General features: G+C 41.5%; 4 protein-coding genes across 4 annotated transcripts in view; 2 read left to right on the forward strand and 2 right to left on the reverse strand.

The window, feature by feature from the left end:
- Window positions 1-335: 335 nt before the first annotated feature.
- On the reverse strand, window positions 336-4250 carry LOC105391281. The gene is made up of 6 exons (XM_048633266.1): window positions 4089-4250; window positions 3781-3914; window positions 2395-2638; window positions 2049-2284; window positions 1042-1233; window positions 336-629 (listed from the first exon to the last, which is right to left on the reverse strand). Exons 1-6 carry the CDS (start codon window positions 4102-4104, stop codon window positions 459-461), a joined length of 993 nt encoding a protein of 330 aa, XP_048489223.1. The 5' UTR covers window positions 4105-4250; the 3' UTR covers window positions 336-458.
- Window positions 4251-8085: 3835 nt separating this feature from the next.
- LOC119694017 lies at window positions 8086-9747 on the forward strand. The gene is made up of 2 exons (XM_048633444.1): window positions 8086-9162; window positions 9602-9747. Exons 1-2 carry the CDS (start codon window positions 8274-8276, stop codon window positions 9637-9639), a joined length of 927 nt encoding a protein of 308 aa, XP_048489401.1. The 5' UTR covers window positions 8086-8273; the 3' UTR covers window positions 9640-9747.
- Window positions 9748-12132: 2385 nt separating this feature from the next.
- LOC105391297 lies at window positions 12133-15573 on the reverse strand. Its single transcript, XM_038113064.2, has 7 exons — window positions 14999-15573; window positions 14625-14922; window positions 14208-14304; window positions 13628-13738; window positions 12852-12959; window positions 12360-12419; window positions 12133-12253 (listed from the first exon to the last, which is right to left on the reverse strand). Exons 1-7 carry the CDS (start codon window positions 15483-15485, stop codon window positions 12212-12214), a joined length of 1203 nt encoding a protein of 400 aa, XP_037968992.2. The 5' UTR covers window positions 15486-15573; the 3' UTR covers window positions 12133-12211.
- Window positions 15574-16229: 656 nt separating this feature from the next.
- Window positions 16230-25476, forward strand: part of LOC105395100 — a 31333-nt gene continuing 22086 nt past the window's right edge. Inside the window, exons 1-21 of the mRNA XM_048633249.1 lie at window positions 16230-16367; window positions 16836-17022; window positions 17449-17620; window positions 18030-18133; window positions 18491-18625; window positions 18946-19081; window positions 19482-19557; window positions 19649-19705; window positions 19904-19933; window positions 20019-20133; window positions 20570-20691; window positions 21091-21141; window positions 21228-21342; window positions 21587-21711; window positions 21900-21947; window positions 22058-22087; window positions 22360-22471; window positions 22867-22991; window positions 23176-23226; window positions 23320-23434; window positions 25340-25461. Coding sequence (XP_048489206.1) covers window positions 16328-16367; window positions 16836-17022; window positions 17449-17620; window positions 18030-18133; window positions 18491-18625; window positions 18946-19081; window positions 19482-19557; window positions 19649-19705; window positions 19904-19933; window positions 20019-20133; window positions 20570-20691; window positions 21091-21141; window positions 21228-21342; window positions 21587-21711; window positions 21900-21947; window positions 22058-22087; window positions 22360-22471; window positions 22867-22991; window positions 23176-23226; window positions 23320-23434; window positions 25340-25461 — 2068 coding nt within the window. The 5' untranslated portion in view covers window positions 16230-16327. The remainder of the gene's footprint in view (window positions 16368-16835; window positions 17023-17448; window positions 17621-18029; window positions 18134-18490; window positions 18626-18945; window positions 19082-19481; window positions 19558-19648; window positions 19706-19903; window positions 19934-20018; window positions 20134-20569; window positions 20692-21090; window positions 21142-21227; window positions 21343-21586; window positions 21712-21899; window positions 21948-22057; window positions 22088-22359; window positions 22472-22866; window positions 22992-23175; window positions 23227-23319; window positions 23435-25339; window positions 25462-25476) is intronic.

Genomic DNA, 25476 nt, shown 5'->3' on the forward strand with positions numbered 1-25476 from the left:
TGAATTCTTATTCTGAGCATTTAGCTCTTATTAAACTTTTTATTGCACATAAAACAATAATACAAAGGCGAACTTAATGCTAGTAGCATTCTCTGCAAGTTGCCCTTCGGTGATGACGAGTAAGTGATTGATAGAGTATACTCATGAGCCTCATGATTCCGAAGAATCAGAATGCTCTAATAGTAGGTACCTATACTAAATGATATAGATGGCAGGCGGTTTGGAAATAATTAATGTTTAGGTAGGAAAATGTTTATTAGAATTTCGTACGAGCGATCGAATACATTGATCTGCAAACTGCAACAGGTACAAAAGCAAAACTAAAACACAGCGCATACTATAATCTCAGCATTTATAATTTATTTGCCTTATTAAATATCAACCTTATCATCTAAACATTATAAATTATACTACAAATCCATATACACAAAGAGCCAGTCCAGCATCTCCCGCAGCCATCAGTAGGCGGCGACGTACTGCGGCTGGTTGTCGTCGGACTGGTCGTCGTCCTGGCCGGAGTCGTCGTCCGGCGAGTCCTCGCTGTCGCGCGCCAGCACCTGGCTCACGCACGCGCGGCTCATGTGCGTGTCCGGGTTCACGAGGATCTCGTAGTGTTTCACTGCTACTTCCTGGGAAGAAAGAATTTTGGTCATCAACGATCTATTTTTAAGTTAGACATTCTTAAATTACAGATGGCAACAGTTATAAATTATTACTGCACATTCAGAAAAACGACATAAAAGTTATCCTGGGCTGTCCACATCCAACTACCGGCTACGTGTCGAGGCGCCCCCAGAGAGAGGTCTATGTCCAGCAGTAGACAATTTTAGGTGCTGTTCATGATAATGTCTCGGGAAAGGCCGTTTTACGCTGCGCTTCTACCAATGTGCATGTGTGTCATATTTCATATTCGCCGATAGCGATATTCAGACGTTTATTTTGGCAGGCCAGGAAAGATTGGCGTAAGCTCTGCTATTTTTCGAAGTACTTATTGCATCAGAAATGAGTTTATTGTGAATATTGTGATATCCCATATCTCACCTTCCCTTTATAAGGCACGTAGCAACAGCGGTGCGTGGGCTGCACCTTCCCGGGCAGCAGGTGGCCGGCGTGGCGCGCGCGGCCGATGAACAGCCGCTCCTCGTGATCCTCGGAGCGCCCGCCCACGATGGCACCGACGGGGATGATGTCGTCGGATGTAGGCTCCCACGAGCAGTTGTAGCCGCAGAGGACCTGTGGTGGAAGGTGGTTAGTGGGGTTGGGGTGTTCTAGGGGGTCCATTAAAATTGGTTCAGCTGCAGAGTTCATGTCTTTTCGTATGAGTGCCATCTCATTTATTCATTAAGCTATTCCTCTACCCAAAGGTTGGCTGGAAGAGATCGCTTTTAGTGATAAAGTTGCCTATTGAGTAATTTTCCTTTGTAATTTTTATTTATTTTCTGTTCTGTGAAATTAATAAAGTACCTAGTATTCTATTCTATGGGTATGGATTTTAACTTTGCTAACACGAAAAACTTTAAACTATGTTCAACTAGTTTTTAAAACGAAATTTGACAGATTTTGTAGGCGTTTGACAGCGCTAAGCACCTGTTAAATACTGTCTAAGTTTTTGTTTTGTGCTAAGGCCCTAGTTTAATAGGTACCTATAAAAGTGTAGTTTCTTTATATTGTAGGTACCTACCTACCTACTTAATTTTATTGTCATTTATATTTTATTGTATTTATATTATGATGAACATTGTAATTATTATCTTATATGGATGCTGCCTGAAATAAAGAACATTATTAATATCCTAACTAATCCTAACTATCCTAACTAATATTATAAATGCGAAAGTAACTGTGTCTGTCTGGTTACGCTTTCACGCCAAAACTACTGAACGGATTTGAATGAAATTTGGTATACATATGGTCTAGACCCTGCGAAAGAACATAGGCTACTTTTTATCCCGGAATTCCCACGGGAAAACTTTTGCAGGCGAAGCAAAGCGCGCGGGAACAGCTAGTAATTTATAAATTACCCAATTATTCTCCAATATCCTCCTTACCTCAAACTCATACTTATTGACGGATTGCCCTCCCCATGGCACGTAGCCCACTCCTGTGGAGGGCACAAACTTGCCCGGAGTTGTGGAGCCCCTATGCCTGGACCTAATGATGTACAGGTTCTCCCCCTCATATCCTCCAATCAAGGCCCCATCTGGTAGCTGATTGTTCCACGGTATCCATTCCATAGACCCAGTAGTTATGGGTTTGTGCTCCATTATGGGTCTTGGTGGAGGTACTGAATGTAAAAAGAGTTGATTTAGTATGGATGAAATTTAAGACTATTTTACCTTGCAAAGTAAATGAACTTGATATTTAAATGATTTGTTTATCAAATGTAGAACTTACTCTCAAATCTCCATTGTATTAAATTACGAAGCTTAAAGGAGAAGCAAGTGAAATACTTGATGTCCGGAATAACAGTGAGAAAGTTGATCAAAGACTCCCCGCTAGCATTAGACAGCTGGATCCGGTCTGTGAACCAGGTGATTAGAAATTTTCTGAATGAGTGTCGAGCTAGTAAACTTCTGTTTAACTTTTTTCTGGGTTGTTTCTCCACTTTAATCCAACAAAACTCATTTCCAATATAAATCTGAAATAGAACAAATCATACATTTTATTCTAGTATAGTTAATTTTCAGTAAGGCTTTGCTACACACATATTTGAACTGGGATTGTTAGTTCAGGGTCTGTTTAGAACCCTTAGTACCTAATAATACTATAATAATTGTGATATGCATTTTGTACAGGACAGATTGAGTAAGTATTTCAGGTAAGAGTTATATTAGGGTTCCGCTCATCTGGCATAATCTTTATTGACCAAAACTCATTTCGCATAACTCGTATGGTCTAAACTTTTTTGACCGAACCATCACTTTGCCAAGACTTATGTGGCATAAGGCTCGTTTCGTCTAAAACTCTTTAGGCACAATTTTTAAACACCTAAGTTTCGTTTGCTCAAATTTATGTTCGTCTATACCTATGTATAATCTTGTTTCTCCTAATGTTATCTTAATAAATAATATATTAAGTATGTAGTAAATGTACAAATTGTGGTATTTTTCTCCTACATCCCGAAAATCACGATATTGTATGATCAAAAAATCGAAAGTTAACGACCAATATAATTATTACAAACCCCATGAGATCGAAACCTTAAAATAGGTGCGACGACGAGCAAAGCGAGGAGGAGCGTGTTAGGTGCACATGTTCATCAAAACCAAAGCGGAGCGCAGCGAAGCGGAGCGGAGCGTTTTCCAAACAGCGGAAACAATACAAGGCACCAGTTTGCGCTATGTAGGGAGACGCTCCGTCAAAGTTAAAGCCAAACGAATATTATTACTTTGTATAAACCTATGCCATAGCATTATTAGGCTATTCAAGATTTGGCCATACCATTATTAGGCTAAACAATGTTATGCGAAATAACTTTTTACTAAACGAGATTTATGCCATACGATTTTCGGCGTAACGAGACTTTGACCAAACGTTACTATGCAATACGAGATTAGGCAAAAAAAACTTATGCCAAAAAAGGTAGAACCGTTATATTATTTATTTGTCAAGGAAAACTTGCAGAAAAAGTTGATGGAAAGATGTTATTTATACTTCAAGATGGCATTCATCATCATTAAATAATAATAAAAAATAAGGAAACCCAAAGGAATAGTTGTGAGTAATTTTTCAGCCCTATTTTTTATGTTCTTTTCTGACATTTCTTCTGAATAAAGTTACCTCTATCTCACAGTTGCTGCTTGGCCGGGTGGCTAGTCCTATTGCTGCATTGTTTGATCCTTTGATTTCAATTACCAGTGTATTGCTTGTAACTTTATAAAACAAGCAATTTCTTTGAGAATATGTTGGAATTTCTGTAAACATATATTTTTAACTCATTAATAGTAAGAATAGTAGGTGCAGTAGGATTTTAAATGGTACTTAACTTAATACATCTTTTCTTTATGAACGATATAGTCGTAGTTTGATGCTACAAAAGAAATTATTATTTATTTAAAGCATTTCAATATATTGTGTAAATGACTCACCAATTAGATCACCCATTTCTCAATTTATAAAACGACGTAAATATAAATATTTTTATTCTAAAACGCTCGAAACGTAAAGCTTAATTTGTGTGCTATTTCAGTTTAAATAAGTTATTATTAAATTAATATTTTGTTTAGCGATGGCTATCGAAAACAAAACATCACAATCACATCCATAGACTAATATATCACATCAACATCAATGACAGTGACAGAATCATACAAGAACGACAGAACAGAAAGAAGACATAACACAGGGATTCGGTTTCGTGCGTGACTGGGGTACCCACGTGTTCCTAACAATCATCGCGATTTCGGACCTTTTTCTGTGCCAATTTACATAGTTAATACCTGTTTTTTGTTGTTATTGTGGTGGTGGTAACTGGTGAGTGTTGTGATTGTCAGTAAACCCTTTTTCCCTTTCCGAAATGGAGTTCCACTCAGATCGGCCTCCTGATCCCGACCCGCCAGATCTTTCGCCGGATATAATGCTGACGGATACTCCCCAGGAGACGCGAAAGCGCCCTAGGGATGATATACAACCCTCTCAACAAGGTAAGAGAGTGATAGTAAACCCGGACCTCGCGTCTGCAAGCATTCAGACCATTTATACGCACCCGAGTCTCGACGCCACTAAGGTGTACGATGACAGCGACCCTGGACCATTTATCGTACACGTTTCTCAGGATAGCTCTTCAGGAAGTCCAGCTTCTGGGACCCCGCTTAGGGCTATTAAGTTTGGACAATTCTTGTACAATCACAAAGTGAATGACATCACCAGAGATGGTGTCAAAATGACAGGTCGTAACCGTGTTACTGTGGAATTTAAGTCTGCAGGAGCGGCCAACGACTTTATCAACCACCCAGCTCTGTCCCCAAACAAGTTTAAGGCAGTTATCCCAACTTACCACATCACTCGTATGGGTGTTGCGAGAAGAGTCCCAGTGGATCTCTCCATGGATGAGTTTGTCGGTTCTTTGGACCTCCCACATGGATGCGGTATTGTTTTGAAAGCTCGCAGATTTAGTCGCAAAGTGATCAGCAATGGAAATGTTTCATATGTCCCTACTCAAAGCGTAGTAATCACTTTCAGGGGACAATTCCTCCCAGAAAAAATTTATTCTTTCCGTGCTGCTGTTGAAGTCGACAGATACACCTACCCAACTATCCAGTGCCATGCTTGCTGCAGGTTTGGCCATGTGAAGGCTAATTGCCGATCAAAGCCTTGCTGCTTCAAGTGTGCCCATCCACACTTGGGTGAGACTTGCGATGCAGACCCTCCCACTTGCATTTACTGCTCAGGAAGCCATGCTTCCACAGATAAGAACTGTCCAGAACAAGCTAGACAAAAATCCATAAAAGTCATTATGTCTCAGGACAGTATTTCGTTCGCTGAAGCCGATGCTCGACTTCCTAAAAGCAAAAAATCATTTGCTGAAGTAGCATCTTCACAACCTAATGGCCCATCTCCTAAAAAATCCTACAAAAAGACTGTTACCACTCAACGCAGGCCTAGGTCTCCTCTTTCTCCTGGCTATGACAGACTTGCCCATCAGGCCATTATCTCATCACCATCTTCCTCACTTCCTAATGGAAGTGCCCTGAATGTGATTACTCCCAATGACAACTTACTGGATAACTTACTTTCATTAGTTGTCAGTCTGCTGTCTAAATTCAGCGACACAATACCGCCCCACGTTGCACTTAAGATTAGAGAACTTTCATCCTTCAGCCAGAATGGCTCTGAACCCGACCCGGGTCCTTCAGTGGAATGCTCAGAGCCTTAAAAGTAAAAAACATGAAGTACTCAACTTAATAGATGACATCAAGCCCGTCATCGTTGCCATCTCTGAGTCATGGCTAGCGCCGGGTTCTCGTTTCCGAGTTCCGGGCTACTCGTGTCTGCGGGATGACAGGGATGACGGGTTTGCTGGGTGCGCTTTACTTGTGAAGCGTTCCCTTACCTTCTCCTCTATCCCTACCCCTCCCCACGGGCAGGAATTTAATGTTGTGGCCCTTAGGGCTTTAGACATTACTTTCGTGTCCGTGTATTTCCCTGATCCCCACCCTTCTCACCTCCCATCTTTTTATAATATAATTTCTTCTCTCCCGCAACCTCTCCTGATCATGGGGGACTTTAATGCCCACCATACCTCATGGGGTTCATACCACACTGACGCTTTTGCAATCGCCCTCTTAGACATGCTTGATACCTTAGATGTTTGTATTTTAAATGACGGGTCTCCTACCCGTCGAGTCCTCCCTCGTCAGAACCCAAAAAGTGCTGTTGATCTCACTTTCTCTTCTCCTCTTCTTTCAACATCAATATTCTGGAGGGTCCTCCCAAATACTTTTGGGAGTGATCATTTTCCCATCTCTATTACTCTTCCTACCAGGACCAGCATTCTTGCTGATACATGTGCCTTCCCAAGGTACATGATAGGCAGGAATGAGTGGTCCAACTTCATCACTTCTGTGGAAGATAAACTCAGTCTGATCCAACCCTGTACTAGTGACAACTTTCTTTGCATCTATGACCAGTTTGAAAAAGCTCTAACATCCTCTGCCAAAAATAGAAAATCGCGTAAAGGCCAAAGAGTCTCGCCTCCTTGGTGGGACTCCGACTGCTCCTTGGCTATTGTCGAACGCAAAAATGCAGAGGATGTTTATATTGCTAATATGAGCATGGACAACTTCATCAACTACAAAAGGATAGCTGCACGTACCAAACGGCTCCTTAAGAAAAAAAAGAAACAGGGCTGGATCAGATTTTGTGAAAACCTTTCACCTAGGTCTCCCCCTTCTCTGGTGTGGAGATACATTCGCCGATATCGCGGTTCCCTTAACGTCGAAGATATCTTGAGCAATGATCCCTCTCTATGGCTAGAAGGGTTCAGCGATAAACTGGCTCCACCTTATGTCCCACACTCCAGTGCTCTCCGTCCCCCACCAGCTCTCTTACTATCTTCAGACAGATTGGATTCTCCATTTACTATGGATGAACTCCAATCTGCTTTATCCGGTTTAACTGATTCATCTCCAGGTATTGATGGCATTCCATACTCTTTCCTTTCAAAATCAAGCCTCAAGGTCAAGCATGCCTACTTGGAGCTGATAAACTACTTCCTTGAGTACGGAGTTACTCCATGCTCTTGGAGTAAGCAAATAGTCGTTCCCATATTGAAGGCCGGAAAAGACCCCCGTGATCCTAACTCCCGACGTCCTATCGCCCTCTCCTCTGCTTTGGCGAAAATCTTAGAGCACTTAATTAAATGCAGGCTCGAATGGCTAATTGAGAATAGAGGAATCCTAGCCAAAACCCAGTTTGGGTTTAGGAAAGGGATGAGTACTCTAGACAGCCTTGCAATACTTACAACAGATATTCACATCGCATTCAAGAGGAAAGAATACCTTGTGGGTGTCTTCCTTGACATAGCGTCTGCCTATGATAATGTACTTCTTCCTGTGCTCAGGCAGAAAATGCGCCAGCTGAGCATTCCAGTGAAGCTTACCCGTCTGGTTTGCAGCCTATTCATGGAGAGATCCATCTACATAAAATCCCCTACCACTTCCCTTGATTCCCCAAAATTTGTTTGGAAAGGCCTCCCCCAGGGATCGGTCTTAAGCCCCCTCCTTTACAGTCTGTATACTTACGATCTAGATAAATCCGTTGACTGCTTCTGCGACATTCTACAGTACGCTGACGACTTGGCCCTCTATTATGCTTCTCCCTCGTTAGCGGAGACAAATGTCCAGCTGAACCTGGCTCTTAGGTACCTCACGGATTGGCTGGATAGACATGGGTTATCTCTTTCTCCCACTAAATGCACAGCAGTGATTTTCACTAGAAAAAGAAACATCCCAGATCTGGATGTTGTTATTGGAGAGCATTCAATCACTGTGTCAAATAAAGTAAAATTTTTGGGTGTGATTCTGGATTCCAGGTTGTCGGGTAGCCATCACATGAACTACGTGGCTCAGAAGTGCGAGGGGGGTGTCAACGTCCTCAGGTCACTGTCAGGTGTCTGGTGGGGCGCACATCCATACTCCCAGAAGCTACTGTACAACGCCATTGTTCGAAGTCACTTTGACTATGCCTCATTTATCCTGGACCCCTGTAATAAGGCTGCATTAGAAAAAATTGATAAGGTTCAGTACAAGTGTCTTCGAATAGTGTCCGGTGCAATGAAATCTACCCCCACCAATGCCCTTCAGGTTGAGTGTGTCGACCCCCCTCTCTCGCTGCGGAGACAGTACTTGTGTGACCGGTTTTTCCTCCGGATCTGGCAGTCAGAGTCTCACCCTCTATTGTCCAAGCTCGATACCCTTAAGCGGTTATGTCATGCTCAAGAAACCCATGGCCTTTCCTTCCTTCTCAAATCATTCATTTTTGCTTCCAACCTTCCTCATCCTTCAATTAAATTTAAAATGAACCCTCTGTTTAGTGTCCCTTATGATGCCCTGGTTTTTCAGCCCAATGTTGTTATGGACATGGGCATTGTGAAAAACGCTCCGGGGGCCGAGAAAACATTGACTCATAAACTCCAGTCAGAGTGGCCTGGTTGGCTCCCAGTCTTCACAGATGCCTCCAAATTTTCAGATAAGAGCAATGTTGGTCTAGCTGTCTGGCTTCCTAAGTACAAAATTACCCTTAATTTCAAACTCCCCCCTGAATCCTCGGTCTTCACGGGCGAGGCTACCGCTATTCTGGAGGCACTTCTGTACACTGAGTCTCACAAACTCAACAAAACTATTATTCTATCAGACTCTTCTAGCTGCTTACACTCAATTATTTCATTTCCTTTTAAATCAAAATCTAAATTCCCTATCATTCTTCAAATTAGACAAACTCTCTTCCGTTGCAAGACTCAGGGTATAGAGGTGGCTATTGCCTGGATACCTGGCCACAGTGGCATCATTGGTAATGAGTGTGCAGATTCCTTCGCTAAGGATGCCGTTAGCTTGGGCCTGGATACTCATTACCATAATTTTGCCCACGACCTTGCCTCGCTCGCAGGACCGAGGCCTGATAATTCCTGGAAGGAGTCCTGGGAAGCTTCCAGGAACATTAAAGGTAAGTATTACTCCTTAATCCAACCACATATTCCCAAAAGGCCATGGTTTTTTAGAGCAAGACTCCTAGATAAAACCTCCACCTCGACAATCTGCAGACTCCGTCTTGGTCATGCGTGCACGCCTGTGCACCTGGCTAGGATTCGGGTGCGTGATAGTTCGGTTTGTGACTGCGGCACCAGCGAAGGATCTGTCGACCACCTTTTCTTTGAGTGTCCTAACCTTCAAACCTCCCTCTATGATATCCTCCCTTCCTCTATCCCAAGACCTGTAAATATCAATTACCTACTAACACTTGTACATACCCCAATCGCTAACATCCTGTATAAATTCTTCAAAACTAACAATATTAAACTATAAATTTGTTTGTGTTCATTATAATATACTAACCCTATGTTTGTGATGTCCCTGTATAAATTGTGTCCGTCTGTTTGTTTCAGGTATTAACCTTGTAAATATCTTTAAATCTCCACCGTAAAGACAGCAATTAACATAGTGTGTACCTTAACACAATCGTTTTTGGCCGAATTTGCTGTGTTAGTCACACACGGCATACAGCCACAAACAAAGATTGATTGATTGATTGACATAACACAGATTAGTTATGTTTCAAAGTTATGGAATAACTCGGAATAAGAAGTATCTTTTCTCATCGCAGTACAGCCTACTTAGATTAACAATATATTCTTCGTAAAGTAGGTACGTATATTAAATCCGGTCTTATTCATAAAAAAACCTTAAAGTAGGTTTACTGAGCTCAATAGCTACGGAACACTTTAAGCATATTTGAGGTTTCATAAAAATCTCTATTCATAATCGTTCCGTAAACCTTCAATAACTATATTACTATAGTGATGCTAATAGATTTCACAGACCAAACATTTTGACATTTACCCTATTAAGTTGCCGGTCTGACGAAACCAAAAACAAAAATAGCGAAAACTTTCATTCATTTATCATTCTCTATTATCTATGTTAGCCACGGCGCGGCACTTAAAAAAGTTTACGTTCGCTTAAAGGCGCAGTGGCCAAGCCAATGCCCACAAAAAAAAAATATTTTTTACGTTACCATGGCAACTTATTTTCAGCAAATATTAACTCACAACCATGGAAGTAATAATACAACAGGAATGCGCACTCACCAAAATGACTCAAACAAAACTAGACCTAACGAATTCACCTTAAGATTTATATTTGAAGTGAAAGAGGCCGCGAGCCGATAGAGAGGGTTACCACAGAGCCCTTCCTCTCTTTCTAACAATTGCCAGGATTTAGTTGTGTAAACTTTAGTAGATTTTGTACAAAGAGAGCTATGCAAAAAAAATATTAAATTAACTCATAGACGACTGTATATCATTTCATTTTCAAAAACAAATTTATAATAAATCATTATAAACATGTAATTTTAATGAAATATTTGGTATTGGTATGAATAATAATTACATAAAAAATATTGGTAGTTTTTCTAAATACTTTACGACAAGACCGAAGTTGTCAAGATGACGGATGACGTTTATACTGTTGTGAGAGACGTTATGGTTAGGGTGACCATTCATTTGTGCTTTTGAATCACTTTCCATTAATTAAGACCTGTTTCATTCAACTTTTTGTTTTATTTTATACTTAAGTATCATTAGGTATTATTGTGGCTTTTTTATCTTATAAGGCTGGTAAAGAGTTATGAGCTGTTGATTTTTTTTTGGTGATAGATATGAGTATTATAAGATAATTTATCAAGCTTAAAACCGGCGGAAACACTTAGGTTAAGATATTTTTTTTTGAAATCTTATGATTTTCATCAACTAGACTATGTAAACGGAACACCCGAATAGTAACGTGTAAATAAAGAAGATCCAATAAATACCTACATTGTATTATCCTAATCCTAATCCTAACTAATATTATAAATGCGAAAGTAACTGTGTCTGTCTGTCTGTCTGTCTGTCTGTCTGTTACTCTTTCACGCCAAAACTACTGAACGGATTTGAATGAAATTTGGTATACATACGGTCTAGACCCTGGGAAAGAACATAGGCTACTTTTTATCCCGGAATTCCCACGGGAAAACTTTTTAAGGCGAAGCGAAGCGCGCGGGAACAGCTAGTACTTATTATAAAAATGTGTGTTGTTTGATTTCACTCATCTTATTATTTACGTCAATCCTAACTAGGTATCTAATTAAAACCAGTCCATCTTAGTAGAATTTGGTAAAAAGACAGATTGTTGTTGCTAGTTCAAACCTTGGGAATATCTAACTGATATGGAAAAAAAAACATATCAATATTACATTGCAGTTTGCTCTGCAACCACACATCTATACAAATTTTACCTTCACCCCATTTGTTTACTCAATTGTCATATCACCAAAATACATTCGTACCTACATTGCAATCGAATTATTCGAATAATAGGTGACTTTGAGACCATCGACACCTATTCGCGACATGATAGATTAGAAGTGATGTCTCATGAATTACCTAAAATTATGGTCACCAAAAATAGAAAGAGATGGAGGGCTCCGTGCTGACTATCTCTGTCGGCTCGTTTTTTTGGTGCAGTGCGCATTCCTGTTGCATTATTACTTCCATGCTCACAACCTCCTCACAACAAATGTCAAATCGTCAATAAAGCCAGCTGTTGACCGGCCGCCATGTTTTTGTACAATAGGAGGTTTACGGACGGTGTATAGTAGGGTCCAGCCTCGGTCCAGCCAACTTTAGCATACCTATCAAGGTTTTACGAATCAGTTGGAGAGTTCTTTAGCGCTATTGATCGTTTATGAATAAAGTTTTTTTGATATTTGCTTATAGCAGGCCTATAGGTCACCCGTAACTTTTTATGAATAAGACCGTAAGACTGAATAGAAAATAACGACGAGTATAAGATAAAATTACAAAACGATGTACTTAGTTAACAAAAATCTATTTATTTTCTAGGCTGTATTTCTCAATGTAGTTGGGTTACGGTTAGAGGGTCCCAGTCTCCGGTTGTACCGGGTCTAGCCAAAGCCATTCGGTATGATACTTGGACTTTGTTGATAATTTTGGCCTTCAATATAGCACCGAAAACACTGAATAAGAAGTTTTAACGATCTGAAAATCAAAATAGGTTTAATTATTTAGATGAAGCTTATCTGAAATAATAAGCACCTATATTTTTTTCGGAACTTAGTCAAGTAACTACCTTTAGGATAGTTACCGTTAAGTACGATGAGTATGACAAGTCTATAACACCTAGGACCTTGATCACCACAGGCACCTGAAAGTAAAATTATGTCTAAGAATTAGAGTGATGTAGAGTAGAGTCAGTCCTTCCATTATCGAAATTATTATGGAGATCCTACAACAATACCCGAGTATAATCTGCGATAGTCGCGTCCATGATTCTGATAGGAGAAGGGCAGACAGACTCAACACCAAGGAAGGAACTTAATACTTCTCTAACGAGAAGTTCGCCACACCTTGATCATAATAATACATATAAGGCTAGGTGTACGCTGGGTGGGACGGAAATGATGCAGGGCAGTACAGGTAGCGCAGGGCAGTACAGGAAGCAATGGGCGGGCAAGACATGCAGACATGCCCCTGAGGGTGAGCGAGAGCAGGACAGACTGCTCTGTTGGGCTGGTCTGCTTTGTGCTGGGCGAGCTGTGTCACATCATACGGCTAGCCTATTGGCTGAAAACCTCACCTGCCCCTGTCTGATGGCGGCGGCCAGGGTCCGGCGCACCCGGTGGCGCGCGCCGCCGCGGCAGTGCTGCCACCCTGATGAGTACATCGCTGCCGGCACCAGCGCAGCCTGTTAGTGCGGCATACAAAAACCTATTTTAATTCCATGTTTGTAGAAAAGCTTTGAAAGAAAGAAAGAAAGTAAAACTTTATTTGACACTTTGTAGGTACTATCGGGGAAATCCATGCTGGCCCGATTTCAAATCAATATAGCTTACGGACCCCGACGTAACAGTCCCGCCCCTTCCATACGTGTGAACCAATGGCGTGTAAGGAACAGGTATAGAGCCATGCAGTATAGAGCCATGCTGTTACCGACAGGACCTCGTAATAATAACGGCCAAAAGAGTGTTTTTTTGGTTTTGTCTTTGTTACCTCATTAGTCATTGGTTGAACGCGTGTATGTGTGGGTTAAGGTAGGTCACCAGCCGATTCCCCGATAGTACCTATTCTACTACAGTAGCAGTGGCGTAACCAGTGGCTAAATTTTCAGGCCTAAGATTAGCAAGTAATTTTTACTAATTTATGAGCCAGCCGCTAGATAAGTAATTACGGTATTACGTCAATAGCAAAGGACCCACATAAAATTAAAATATGTGTGACTAAACGCGATTAATTTTCTTTATGCTACGGCCTACGGCGTAGCCGCGTAGCAAAAGTGACTGAAAAATTTACTACTCAGCAAGTGTCTTCTTTAGGTGTGTGAAACTGGACCGGTTAGAAACTGTCCCCCCTCACCTCAACAGTGATATCGCCGGCGTTCCACATGAACATGCCGGTGATGAAGAGCACGGAGCTGGCCAGCAGCAGCACCGCCAGCACGCCCGCCACCGAGCGAGACGACATCTGCTGTTTATGTAATAATAATTAGCATCACATCTACTGTTTATGGCATCTTCATGAGCATTCACTATTAGTTATTTTATTTATTATCATTTATAGACCTTGGTTTGGTAAGGGTTTCTCACAGGGGGAACAGTCTTCGTAGCATTCATCGATTATTTATTTTAAGCTAGGGTATCGAGTCTGCATTTCCGAAAGAGATACGTGGTTGCATGCTATATTGACATCGTGAACCATTGCTCTAGAGAAGGAAAACATTGTAACTAAATGCTCGTAAAACATAGGCCAATCTAAAGTAGTTCTGCTAAAAAATACTCAAGATATGAAAATGCAGTAGGTACAGCTGATAGCCCTAATTAGATTCGAAGAATCTAGGTTCCTACCTCAGAGTATAAATAGGTAACTTCATCTTTGACCACACTAACTATGTGTCTTGTTTTATAAATGTTTCGTGCATCTAGTGGATAAAACTCACCATCATTTGCAACATCAGCAACACTAGCACGGAGATGCTGAGAAGTATCTGACCACTGAACAGTATCTTGAACGCTTTCTTAGCTTCTTGCGTACACCTGAAATTTTCATGTGTTATTCTGTAGATTTTCAAAGCGAGCCTCGACCTGGCTTTTAGTTTAGAAGTTTTTTAAATAATTATTTATACAAGTAAACCTAGGACATAAATATTTCCTTACAAATAAGTATGTACAGTCTGCCACAGAGATACCTGAAGGGCTAGTACGGTCCGCATTTAAGACGTGAGAAGAGTTGAGCGAGCGCGACGGAGAACTCTTGTCACGCCTTAACAGCGCCCCGTGCTACAGGGCCTGACCACCCCACGTGATTCTATAAAGTTTGGCTGCACTAGAACAAGTCTTACAAACATTATTATTACCACAAAGTCTCGGCATGTAGTCTGATGCCAATTTTCAAATCCCTTTCATATTTCTCCTCCTTCTCCGTCTGTCCCATATCTGTCTCGAAAATCTGGTTGAGGTCGCGGAAGTAGGCCTGCAGGTTGGTGTACTGGTGGCTGAGGCAGATGGTGAGGAGAAGGACCAGGAGGTAGATCGCGGAGGTTCTGACGAGGAACAGAGCCCACAGGAGGTAGAGGATTGCCCGCCCGACGCTCGCCGCCGCGCTCGGGTCTGTCGTACCGGGCCATACTGGGACTACCGTCACGAAGGGCTGGCCTGAAAGAAGTCTTCAATATACTTATCATGAAGTAGTATCAATATTACATGAAAATAGTTTGAAGGAGGTAGGTACCTTTCCAAGCTACTTGAAAGATACCGTCAATTCCAAAGGTTACAAACACCATGGACACGTATACAGAATATATCACTCCAAACAGCTTGGCTCTCCCGAGCATCTGACGCTCCGTCGCCTCATCATTGTACACCGCTTTCAAAGTCAGGCTTAACTGCTCCACTATCGCTATAATCTTGGCTCGGTACAGAGAGACCGACACGAGAAAGCTGAAGTAGAGGATAGGGTGAGAGATGCAGAACATCAGACGGTCAGACGCCTGTTTTTCCGTCAGCTCTTTTTGCGTGAAAAATGAGAGGAGTGAGGAAATGACGAATGCGTTCAAGAGTATGTCAATGAGGAGCTTGGAGCGGTCCATGAGGGTCCGCACGGGCCGGGACCAGCTCAGCTGGTGGCTCCAGAAGTTGCCGACTGTGCACAGATACATGTACTTGCACACTGAATAGAAAAATAAAGCTGTTTTGTTCGGGAGCTCAATATTACTCATTGTAGTAGTAGAGAGGTAGGTACTGAAATGAACTATTTAAATTAACTTGGACTAAGTGGACTTAAGTAGAACGATTTAGTTTGGCTAAGGTTTCAAAATTTACTACTGAAAATTCACTGTAAAACGTGGCTAATATACCTACCTATTGCTGTCTTAAATGCATTCAAATTTCATGGGCGTTCCCGACTATATCATTATTATATTCAAGAACGTTCAGTAAGTGGTCTTTCTCGATTAATGCAATATTAAATAAGTAAGTCATAATGGATTTATGTAAGTACCTACTTATCATAGTTTGGAATGTACTTACCTAATTATTATAACTCCGATCTGAAACAAATGCCTAGGTATTATCATCACTTTAACTATCGTACCTATCTAACGTTGAGTTGCAGAAAGGAACTTTTATATCAGCTTCAAAAAAGACTCATACATACTTGATGCTGATATAAACTGTAAAGCAGGATATTAGGCAACTGATTCAACGGTGGGGTGATAAAGCGTAGTAGTAGCAGTAGTAGTTGCTACTGGCCATGGAACATAATAATTACTGTACATAATTCTATAACGAGAAGTTACTGGCTGGCAAAAAAGAAAAAAAAATCATAGGTACTTACCCCAAATAAGAGGTTGCAATAAGGATTTTTAACTCCTTGGTTATCAATTGTAATTATTGTAATAGTCTGTAAAAGTCTCGTAGAGGCATAGAGGAATAAAAATAAAAATCAGTTGGTCTGTGGGTCTATGGTTCTTCTAAAAAGACGAGACGATATTATTTTGAAAATGTAATTTACGATTTTAATACAAAACCTTTCAATTTATAAAATCCAAAACCGTTAAAAATGTCGGCTGAACGCGAGCGTCGTCCCAGCCCTGCTTCAGGTTCGTACTTAATTTGCTATAGATAGTAACTTGCCCTGACCTCAGCAAAGAGCGGCACCAATGAAGATAAAAAAGCGGGGAACGTTTTATGGTCACTTTTTTCTAGTCCGCACCAGCAGGTTAACAGACAGACCTTAGAGATCCCTCTTAAGTTCAGTCTGACCCACAAATATCAAAGGATTATTTTTTACCAATTGATCTTACGGTGCGGTGAAGGCATAAGGAATCGTGAGGAAAGCTGCACACGTAGATTCTAGACATGTGTAACCTGAGAACATTGCATGCATTCCATAGCCGCGATACGGAAAATGTACTGTTCGGGCATTACAGTCATGAATATTTATCTGCCTATGTATCCCATCCCTATCCATGTAACCCTTCCTTCATTGGAAGGAGACCCGTGCCCCAGCAGTGGGGACGTGATGGGTCGTGATGATGATGATAATGATGATGTACCCCATCTCCCAGAGTCCCGCCGCAGCGGGCGCTCCCCTCCCCTGGACTCCCAGGAGCGCCTCCCCTCCCTGGAGTCATCCCTGGACCTGGAGTCCATCCCGCGCACGCTGCCCCGGTCCGTGCGGCACGGGAATGAGCTGCGCAAGCACAAGACTAAGCAGCCCGTGAAGAGGAAGCGGCCTAAGATGGCTAGAGCTCGGTAGGTACTGGGTTCACGTTTATGAAGACATTTTTCAATTTTAGTATGTAAGCTACCAGCACTGCGTTTGTTTCTTTCAGTCAACAGCAGATACCTAACATGGGTAAATGTGGTGTTTCAAAATCGTACCTACCGCCATTTCATCATTATCTTGAACCGAAGTACTAATTACTTAGGTATTTTCTAACACAATTATGTACCTACGATTTTCCAAGTTCGATACGAGAGTACGGATCTAGACTTTTTTTTTTGAGATGACTTTTTTTGCTGTTAGCCTGTTGGCTTTTACAGCTTTGCCTTGGGCCGAGGGGAACAGGTAGTCCCAGCCTCAGGTTACGGATCTGGACAGACAGCTGGAATTCAGTTATTAACTTAGACGTGCCATAGAAAATGTGTTTATATTTCTTCCACCTCCGAACATTTCAGCCGCAAGCTGCCAGATCACATGCGCGAGGGGCTGGAGGGGGGGCGCTACCGGCTCGGCAAGTCCTGCACGTCGTTCGCGGCGCTCGACAGACTCGAACACATCTCCCGCCCCAAGAGGAGACACATCCTCAACACGTGGCGCGATCACACGGCGGATCTGTCGCCGGAGACGGTGGGTACAACTACACAGGGTGTTAATTGTGAAGTTTAGTAGAAAATTACCTTTGGGGTAAACGAGTTTTCGAATGGAAACTAACAACAGGCAAACTTAACGTTGGCCACCCTCTAACCCGCTAGACTAATAGATAAACAATTAGTGAGTGGATGAGGAAGGTCGAAAACAATATCGAGGAGCTCCTTCGCAAAGTCCTATGTCCAAAAGCAGACGTTTACGAGCTGATGATGATAAGATGAAGAAGCATTTTTCTGGATCCCGATACAATAACAAACTTACCGCTTCTCATTATTTTATCAGAGTCAAAACTCACTTTGTACCTAAGTAGGTATAATTATTACGAATGCAATATTTCCAGCAATACCTAATCTATAGGAAGCCCTCTAATAATGTGATTTGTATTCAGATCGATCGTTTCCGCGAGATGCTGGACGCGGACGAGCCGTTCAGCCCGGCGCACGCCTACAACTACTTCATGGCCATGCGCAACGCCGAGAGGATGAAGAGGAAGTTGGTCGCCTTTTCATTTTTCATTAGGCTACGATATGTGACTTATTATTTATGTACGGATAGATAGTACAGGAAAACTCAATCTTTATCAACTTATTTCCATGACCATATAACAACTGCTCGTTCCAAAGGTTCCGAAGCTAATGTGAACTTTATAAATCAGTTATTATGTGTGCTAGAAAGGAGCTTTCCCGATTGACTTATCGACGGTAGGTACCTTATACCACTGGGCAGTGGGCAGTCAGCACCCCATGCCAATCTCACTGGCCAATCCTTTCACCACGGCGAAACGATAGTCCAGTTCTAATATTCAAGACACGCTGCGTCTCACAAGACAATCATAATAAACGTTTACAGAGCCCTAAGAAAGCTCCGCTGCACATGTTGCTGTACCAAGACCTCGTCTGCCCTGTCCCGCGGCGCCAGCCTGAAGATAGCACGCGCCGTGCAGAGGAAGTTGGCCTACCCACTGCAGCTGCAGCTTACTGGAGCGTTAGTAGCCAGCTATGTTTGTCGGCTTTGTCTTTAACAAATTGGAGGGCTTTAGGACCAAGGGCCGTATGAATTATAAAACTTTCAACCCTGTGTAAAATACTCTTCTATTACTTAACTGAGCAAGCCTCAGCTAGGTACCTACAGGTAGGTACAGAATTGGAGGACGTCTTACTCTACGTTTGACTGTGGATAATCCTAGGTAGACGATTGAAAGTGAATATATTTGCCTCTATTGACTTGACGATCTCATTCTGATTATGTTGCATCAATCAGCTCTTAAACTAAGATTTCATTTCCCATACTCCTCTCCATTCCAGTGAGCAGCGTCTCTCCATGCTGGTGTTCCGGGAGGTGTGTCGCACGCTGCGCTGGAAGCCGCGCCCGCGCTGCCGCTCCCCCCAGCGGTGCCGGGAGCAGTGCCGGCGGAAGTTCGCCATGGAGGTCGCAGACCAGGTAGTTTTTGAAAACACTGCTTTGAAGACGGCTTACACCATAGGCATGTCGTAAAGCAATGAAAATAGTGACAAATTTTAATTAATTTCGACACACGTAAAAGACATATTGTACTAGTCCAAAGACGAACGGCTGAAAATTTTTACTCCCGTACCTCATCATCATCATTATCACCGACAAAACAAATGTATGTCAGATCCGTACAGTTATGTGATGATTGGAGAGATACAAGCAATACTTCCTTGAGGATTTTTTTATGGTTGTGTGTCGGTGGTGGTATAGAGTCTATGGTGGTTGTAAGGTGGCGTGGCGTGCTTCGTCATGATAATGAGCCAACAATCATCTCCTGTGGAACATCTTCTCCCAGATAGACCTGTAGTGATTGCCTGGATGGTTGCAGGTGACGTTGTGGATCGGGGAGGTGCTCACGGCGTGCGAGGACCGCATGATCATGTCGGACGGGACGGAGGAAGACGGTAACTACCAACACAAAAAAAAAATATTTCGAAAATATTTAACACAGATTAGACAAGGACGTTAGTTTCAGAGCCTATTCCGTTGTTTCAGATATTTTGCGTCCTATACTTGGAGACTGGCCCGATGATGGGCGTGGCGATTCAGAAGGTACAAATATCTTCTATGCAACCTTCGTACATGATATTATGAATTTATCACATATCAAATGAAATAAAATATGGTTTATTGAACGTAAATTTTTTACAATTATTTGTCCATTGTCAAAATATAATATAACTCTACCACATACTATATGATGTACCTATACTTATAATTATTATAAAAATATACTGTTTACTTTTCCAGGCCCGTGTTGGTGTCATTTTGATTTCGAAGGCAAGTGCTGTTGATTAATAAGCAACTAAGAAACCTGATCCCTCAGATAGTATTGATAGTTACTTAATATTTGTATTTTACACAGGAGATGAGTGGGACGCCTTCAAGCTGCTTCTGACTGCCATGGAGTGCGATGGGAGGGACGAAGAGCTGGTCTCTCAGGGGTGGTTCACGCTTACCTACAAGCAAGCTGCTGTCATGTATGTGTCTTATAATGGCATTACTTAGTAGTTATGTATAGTAAGGCGAAAGGGGGTGCAACTTGAGGGGTCATTTTGAACCACTTTTATTCTTTGACTTTCGAAATTATGTATTAAGTAAGTATCATTGGCTATTTATATTAATCACCAGACTATAAACATGATACGGAATTTATCATCTAACACTTCACAATGCAGTCAAGAAGGTCTGATGAAGACTACATACATATAATGATAGCACATTTAAAATGGCAATCATTAACAGCTACGGCTACTATGGCACCTCCTCTACTCTTTAACTATGACTGCAATCACATGACATGACTGCCTTCCCAGGTCCATTAATGATCGCTTGTTTATTATTTTAACATCTTATGTAAGTAACACTAATTATTATGGAATGCAATAAAGAATAGAGAACATTAAATGTCCACAGACTAGCGCAGACGCCGATAGAGCTGGGCACGTTCGAAGAGGCGGTGCGCGCGCACATCGAGGCGGGGCTGCGGCGCGTGGCGGCGCGCTCCACCACCGACGAACTAAGGGATAGCATGAACGGTCTCTCATCATGATCATGACTTCTATAACATCAGCCTATGTCAACCAACTGCATGTCAGCTAACTAGCCCTCCTCCATGTTACGCCAAGTACCACGGTCCTGTGCTACACTCATCCCTTAACACGTTCTCAGTGGTCACCGTTTAGATCAGAAAAAAATTACAAGGGACAGTGAATAACGTGAATAAATAAGTTTTCCTGTACCTCATGTAGGTTGGCTGGTAGAAAATGCTCTTAGTATTAAGCCCACCTTTTGTGCATTTATTATATATTTGTGCAATAAAGAATTAAATAAATATATAAATAAATAAATAATAGCAAGTAGAGCTAAGCAAGCAAACTACTCTTAAGTCTACTGCTACATGCCCAAGAGCGCTCTAAATGTGTGTTTCTTTTCAGATGTCATAGAGTTATGCTCTAAACTATTGGCTCAATACATGGAAGACAACAGTATGTTTATCTTCTACGTTGCCTATCTAATTATTTAGTAGAAAATAAGATGTGGATATATAAAATATTTAATTTTTATATTTCAGAGCACAGAGGAGCAGCTTTTAATTTGCTAGTGCAATTAATGAAAGCCCAGCATCCGGAGCTTGAGCTTTACGAGAAAGATTATGTCAAGAAAACCTACGTAGAGGCGGGCGATGAGTAAGTCACGGCTGTAGAAGTGGGGCAGCTGTAACTTTGTAATTTGTTGCGTTAGAATCAGCCCAAGAGAGCTCAACTGAGGTTGTTTCTGTAGCACTGCACTGCACTGTTCTCTAAATAAATTAGTATCAGAAACATACATAGTATCGGGTACATACACATATTCCCAGCTATGGTACTCATCACTTCCATATGGTACTCGTACTATTAATTACTAATCTCAATAGGAACTTTCAATTTCTAGTCTTGACTCAGCTAAAAGTCTTCGCGCTGAGGAAATACATCAGAAACTGGCCACTGAAATCTACAACAAATTGAAAACGCTGGTTCACTGCGTTACCCCGAGTGAAATGAAAGACGAGATGGCAGGTGAGGACATTAAGGGCAAAACACACCAGCTACGATAACTTGCAGTTTCAGGCGAAAATTTTGTGAAAATACTTACGTCTTATGTTTTGTGTGTAGGGCCTTTATTGCAAACTTTTCTCCTTATGGTTAGTAGATATTATAAAAATTATCTGATTAGTTCATTTAATGTGTTTTTTATTATATTACAGAGGCACTAGAAGGTGCCACTAGATATTTGGCCCGTGTTGGAGATGAACGTAAGGACTATACACTTATATTTTGTGAATGATATAGTACTAAATACCTACCTAAAGGTGTAGGTATTTCTGACACATATTTGTAAAATTTTCGTATCGTCTGTTTTTAGCGCCGTGTTGGTGTCATGTGCCATTAAGTGGTGAGTATTAAAATAAGTAGAATTATATTTCTGGCTGGTATTACTTATTAATTATTATGACAACAAAACTTCTATCTATCTATTTATCTAACTTCTGGATCAGATACAATTTTGAATCGATATCATGGTCACAAAAAAGCAACACTTATCGAATCCGCAACCGTATCTGTTGTTTCTGTTTCAATTTAAATATTTCCACGCCCTATAGTTACATGTTGGCTAATTCAATCCGAATGCTTAATCTAATATGAATATTTATAATTTTTGAACAGGTGAAGAGTTGGCAGCGTTCAAGATCCTGATAATGGCGATGAAGCGGCGCGGGGCGGAGCCGCTCGCCGCGCGCGCCGCCTACACGCTCACGTATGAAGACGCAGCTGAAGAGTGAGTCTCACTAGTCATACACTTCAGTATCACCACTTATTCACTTCAGGCTCACACTCATGCACTTTATTGTCACCAGTCACCACAAATACAACGTCACCACTCATGCACTTTATTGTCACCAGTCACCACAAATACAACTTCACCACACATGCACTTCATGTCACCAGTCACCACGAATACACTTCAGTCTCTCCACGAATACACATCAGAATCACCACTTATACGCTCTCACTAATCATACACTTCAGTCTCACACACATAAAATTCAGTTGCACTGTTCGTACACTTCAGTCTCAAACTCATTCACTTCAGTCTCATCACTCATACACATCAGTATGTCACTCTTTTGGAATTACAGTCGAGAATAAGAAGTTGTATAATTTTATAAACAGAATGTTGCTGACGCCGAGTCTGGACGCGACTTTATTCGACGAAGAGGTTAAAGACATGATCGAGGGCAAGCTGCACACGACTGTAGAAACGGTTACGCCGGAAGTACTGCAGAATGCCATGAACAGTAAGTTACGACGACTTTTGTTACACTATTTACGTAGCTCAATAATTAAGCTGACACAGGGTCATAAATAAGCAACTTTAGACTTATAGAAACTGAAATGACATGAAAATATTATAGCTATAAGATATATTGTACCACTAGTATAAATATAATATGTGTATAACAATGCCTTTCCTTGTTACAGGCGTAGTAGACAAGGCTGCAAAATTCTTAGCAGAACACATGGATAGTAAAAGTAAGAAGCTACGTAGTTTTTGTTACAAGCTTCTTACCTAGTAAACAAATAGAAAGTTTTAATAATGTGTGTATATAATATTATGTTATATAGAACATAGGACGGAAGCGTTTCTGCGACTAATTCAAGCAATGAAAGCTCAAGATCCTGAAAAAGTGCTCTTTCAGAAGAATGGCGTCAATAAGACATACGTTAGTAGCGGTGAAGAGTAAGTACCATGAAATTATTTTTTTCTTTATTATTGTTAGTTTATGACCTTATTTTTAAACACACGCACTCACGCCTTGTATTCATGTACTCCCTTGCGGGGTAGGCAGAGATGCACTGCACCCACTTTTCGCCAGAGTGTTATGTTAGTCCCAATGTAATAGGGGGCGGGCCTATTGCCATTTTACGGGCACATCCAAGACCCGGGAACAAATATCTGTGTTTAAACAAATATCTGCCCCAGCCGGGAATCGAACCCGGGACCATCGGCTCAGTAGTCAGAGTCACTAACCACTACGCCATTCGGTCGTCCTTATTTCTCGATGACCTTATTTCTAAAACAGATAAATGACAATGGGCAGATTGGGACCACCCTCCAATAGCATTAAGACTAACATCGTTGGATAGGTCTTGTCAATAGGAATAACTTTTGCTATGACAGCTTTGTTGTCACAGTTGTCCGTTCAGAGATATTTGACTTATAAGTTCCGATACTCGTCAGTTCATCTTACTGCTATTGGAGGATGGACCACCCTCCAATAGCAGTAAGACTAACGTCGTTGGATAGGTCTTGTCAATAGGAATAACTTTTGCTTTGACAGCTTTGTTGTCACAGTTGTCCGTTCAGAGATATTTGACTTATAAGTTCCGATACTCGTCAGTTCATCTTACTGCTATTGGAGGATGGACCACCCTCCAATAGCAGTAAGACTAACGTCGTTGGATAGGTCTTGTCAATAGGAATAACTTTTGCTTTGACAGCTTTGTTGTCACAGTTGTCCGTTCAGAGATATTTGACTTATAAGTTCCGATACTCGTCAGTTCATCTTACTGCTATTGGAGGATGGACCACCCTCCAATAGCAGTAAGACTAACGTCGTTGGATAGGTCTTGTCAATAGGAATAACTTTTGCTTTGACAGCTTTGTTGTCACAGTTGTCCGTTCAGAGATATTTGACTTATAAGTTCCGATACTCGTCAGTTCATCTTACTGCTATTGGAGGATGGACCACCCTCCAATAGCAGTAAGACTAACGTCGTTGGATAGGTCTTGTCAATAGGAATAACTTTTGCTTTGACAGCTTTGTTGTCACAGTTGTCCGTTCAGAGATATTTGACTTATAAGTTCCGATACTCGTCAGTTCATCTTACTGCTATTGGAGGCTGGACCACCCTCCAATAGCAGTAAGAGCACAGCACTTATAAGTTCCGATACTCGTCAGTTCATCAAGACCTATCCAACGATGTTAGTCTTACTGCTATTGGAGGGTGGTCCATCCTCCAATAGCAGTAAGATGAACTGACGAGTATCGGAACTTATAAGTCAAATATCTCTGAACGGACAACTGTGACAACAAAGCTGTCAAAGCAAAAGTTATTCCTATTGACAAGACCTATCCAACGACGTTAGTCTTTGGAGGGTGGTCCATCCTCCAATAGCAGTAAGATGAACTGACGAGTATCGGAACTTATAAGTCAAATATCTCTAAACGGACAACTGTGACAACAAAGCTGTCAAAGCAAAAGTTATTCCTATTGACAAGACCTATCCAACGACGTTAGTCTTACTGCTATTGGGGGTAGAGGGTGGTCCATCCTCCAATAGCAGTAAGATGAACTGACGAGTATCGGAACTTATAAGTCAAATATCTCTAAACGGACAACTGTGACAACAAAGCTGTCAAAGCAACAGTTATTCCTATTGACAAGACCTATCCAACGATGTTAGTCTTATTGCTATTGGAGGGTGGTCCCAGCTCCCATATATTTTTGCCCATCCTCTTTTATCGAGTTTTCAAAAACATGGATTATGACTATGAGTACTTACTTTAGAATGATGAGTTTTGTGAGCAGGTTTTTCGGATTACAATAGGTATCCTAATTCCAACATCCTGTGTCTTTACAGACTGGACCAAGCCAAGCGATTGAGCGTGAGTCAATTTGACGCAGAAACAGCTGAGGGCGTTCACAAGAATCTGACAGAGTTGATGATCGACACTCCTGACCATATGAAACAAGACATGGCAGGTAATGTTCATAATT

This window comes from Plutella xylostella, chromosome 5 (genome assembly GCF_932276165.1).
Source record: "Plutella xylostella chromosome 5, ilPluXylo3.1, whole genome shotgun sequence".
Taxonomy (NCBI): domain Eukaryota; kingdom Metazoa; phylum Arthropoda; class Insecta; order Lepidoptera; family Plutellidae; genus Plutella; species Plutella xylostella.